Genomic DNA, 3,404 nt, shown 5'->3' with positions numbered 1-3,404 from the left:
AGGAAATAGTTGAGAAAAGTTACATTACTGTAAATTGAAAGAATAACCAACAAAATATTGTAAATTAAGTGTTTTAAAATTGTTTTTAGAACGATTTTTGAAAAGTTGGCATTTCTTTTTTATCATAATAGCTTCCAAATTCTTTTCTTGTTTTATTTGATTTTGTTTTCTTTAATAATCTTCCTCCTCAATGAATGATTTCTTCCCCTTGAATTTATTTTGACTGGTTTCTCGGATCTAGATAATCGGAGTTACGGAACTTCGATTTAATCAGAGCCTTTTGAATTTGAGAGTTCGATTGTATCTTATCATAATTTTGTTTTACGGATCTAATAGTTTTGTTTGCAATTTTAGTTTTGTTTGTATCCTAGTTGAGAGATTGTTTGTTATCTTCTTTATTATGAGCCTCGATTTTGATTTAATTATTAAAATTTATGTGAGTTTGCAATTATGGTTCATAGTTCAAACGACTTATAACTAAGTGGATAATTGCAAATAAATCATCTTTGACATATTGCTTGAATTTTATATGCATTAAAATATGACGATTTGACCTGTTTTATAATAATTCGACTCGATTAAATTTTAATTTTATGGATGTCGTATTATTTTTCATTAAGAATAATCAAAATAGAAAATAACATAAACCAAATTCATAGTCTTTTCCAACAAAATATTATATTTTTTTGGAAAATACTTGATTTAAAGAATTGTATACAAAAAATTTTACAACATGACATTTGGTGAATTTTAATTGAAATGGCTCCCGATTCACATCAACAAGCCAAATTAAAATATCTCACATCAATTTTCATGTGTACAAATTTTTTGTACACAACTATGTACACATAGCACTACTCTATTTTTTCTAACAAATATGACTTATAATCTTAAAATGAATATATGATCTCGAAAATTTTCAAAATAAACGAGAATCGAATCCAAAATCATAAAAAATAAACTATTAACCACTTCATCTATCCCACCATCCATTCCAAATATTAGTACCACTCCATAAGGGATTTTAGTGATTTTGCTAGTACCGTGAATATTAAGATAATGTCAAATGTTGAAGTTTGTTAAAATATTTGAATAAAAATAAAGTGATTGTCAAAGCGTATCGAGGAAGTCTCTCAAATCTTACCGAGGAAGACTTGTAAAGCTTATCGAGGAAGACTTGTAAAGCTTATTGATGAAGTTTTGTAAAGCTTAATGACGAAGATTTGAATAGCTTACTTAGTAAGCCTTGTAAACCAACTACTATAAATAGCTAATTTAACTAATGAAATGAAACACAACTTTCTCTTCATCTTCTATTCTCTTATACTTCCTCTACATTAAACATAACTAATATTTTCAGTCAAGGTTTATAACAAAGGTTTATAACACGTTATCAGCACGAGTCTCTGCCAACTGAAGCTTTATTCTCGAAAGTGCTACGACTTATTCTGGCCCACGAGTCTCTATCAACTAAAACTATTTCATAAAAGAGGTACATTCTCTTTTCCTCATTTTCTTCTAAATATTATTACATAATTATGTTACTGATTAAAATCTATAAAGATGGCTATGCCGTCAAATAATACTATAAAGATGGTTATGCCGTCAAATAATACTATAAAGATGGCTATGCCGTCAAGTAATATAAAGATGGCCCTGCCGTCAAGTAATACTACTATAAAGATGGCGTTGTCCTCAAGTAATAATCAAAAGTTTTCTGGCCGACTATGTCGTCGTAACTTTTGTATAAAGCTATTATTTCAACTTGCCTGTTTAAATATTATGTGACATATTATATCTTATTTAAAATCTATTCAGAATGGCGAATCTTGCAAAATTAGAGTTTGTTGCCTTGGATGTTTCAGGGAATAATTATTTGTCATGGGTCCTTGATGCGGAATTACACCTTAGTGCTAATGGCCTAAAAGATACTATTGACCCGGAAAAAATCCCAATTGTTGAACAAAATGCAAAAGCGATTATCTTTCTTAAGCATCACATCCACGAAGATCTAAAATCTGAATACCTCACTATCAAAAATCCACTCACCCTTTCGAATAATCTCAAGGATAGATTTGATCACCAGAAACTTGTTCACTTGCCATCTGCCCGATATGACAGGATTAATTTGAGGTTACAAGATTTCAAATATGTAGCTGAATATAATTCTGCTCTTTTCAAGATAAGCTCAAAATTAATTTTATGTGGTGAAAATATTACTGATACTGAAATGATTGAAAAAACCCTCTCAACCTTTCACCCCAACACTATGATCCTGGATCAACAATATAGGGAGCATAATTTTCAGAAATATGGCGAGCTGATATCTCTCCTTCTTGTGGCTGAAAAGAATAATGAGTTGCTACTAAAAAATCATCAGATACGTCCCACAGGCTTCGCCCAGTTACCTGAAGTACATAACACGTCATTCCTGAAGAATGAACGTGGGAAAGGGCATAGAGGAGGACGGGGTTATGGACGAAACCGTGGACGTGGAAATTTTCGTGGTCGGTTTCACAATCAATATCATTCTGGTCACCTGAAGTGGCAACGTGATGGTTATAACTCTGGCCACCATAAATGGCAACGTGAAGTGCCAAGTAAAAGAAAGGCACCCCAAGAAGGAGAGAACCGAGGCATCTATCATAGGTGCGGATCTGAGGGGCACTGGCAACGTACTTATCGCACACCCAAACATCTTGTTGATCTTTACGAGTCATCCAAAAGGAATAATGAAAAGAGAGTAGAAACCAACTTCGCTAATTATAATCTAGTTAATGAACCAGTCAATAAGGCCTCAAATGAAATAGACACTGGTGCTAATCTTTATTATGGTTTAGACGACTAGACTTCATATGTATTGTCTTGCTTTACTTATTTTCTTTGTGTTTTACTTATGTACTCATTTTATGTAATTGTTTCATGTTGTTGTTCTATGTACTCGGTGTGTTTTTAATAAAGATGTTTTTCATTTATATATATAGAGATGGAAGATATATGCATTGTTGACTGCGCAACCACACACACTATTTTACAGAGTCAGAAATACCTCTCACAGTTGACTAAAACCAACTCACATGTCTGAACGGTATCGGGTACATCAAATATAATAGAAGGTTTTGGGAAAGCTAGTTTTCTTCTACCAAATAAGACACACATACACATACAAGAGGCTCTATACTCTAGCAAGTCAACTATAAACCTACTGAGTTTTAAAGATGTCTGTCTTAACGGGTTTCACGTTGAAACTACTAATGGGAATGAAAAAGAATACCTTCACATCACCTCAAACACCGTTGACAATAAAAGGGTCCTAGAAAAATTCCACTCGGTTTCTTCAAGATTATATGTTACGAGTATACGAGTTCTTGAATCTCATAGTGTCAACATCCCCAAAGTCATAG

The 3,404-nt window shown here is 32.5% G+C and overlaps 1 protein-coding gene across 1 annotated transcript; it reads left to right on the top strand.

Moving 5' to 3' along the window:
• The first annotated feature begins 1,819 nt into the window (after nucleotides 1-1,819).
• Nucleotides 1,820-2,848, top strand: LOC141700742 (uncharacterized). The gene has a single exon (XM_074504438.1). It carries the CDS (start codon nucleotides 1,820-1,822, stop codon nucleotides 2,846-2,848), a length of 1,029 nt encoding a protein of 342 aa, XP_074360539.1.
• Nucleotides 2,849-3,404: the final 556 nt, after the last annotated feature.

Source organism: Apium graveolens, unplaced genomic scaffold (assembly GCF_009905375.1).
Source record: "Apium graveolens cultivar Ventura unplaced genomic scaffold, ASM990537v1 ctg2856, whole genome shotgun sequence".
Taxonomy (NCBI): Eukaryota; Viridiplantae; Streptophyta; class Magnoliopsida; order Apiales; family Apiaceae; genus Apium; species Apium graveolens.
This window is presented reverse-complemented; position numbering and strand designations above follow the sequence as displayed.

What these genes read in the sequence shown, in the direction of transcription:
- LOC141700742 (XM_074504438.1), top strand. Translation starts at nt 1,820, where the DNA reads ATGGCGAATCTTGCAAAATTAGAGTTTGTTGCCTTGGATGTTTCAGGG.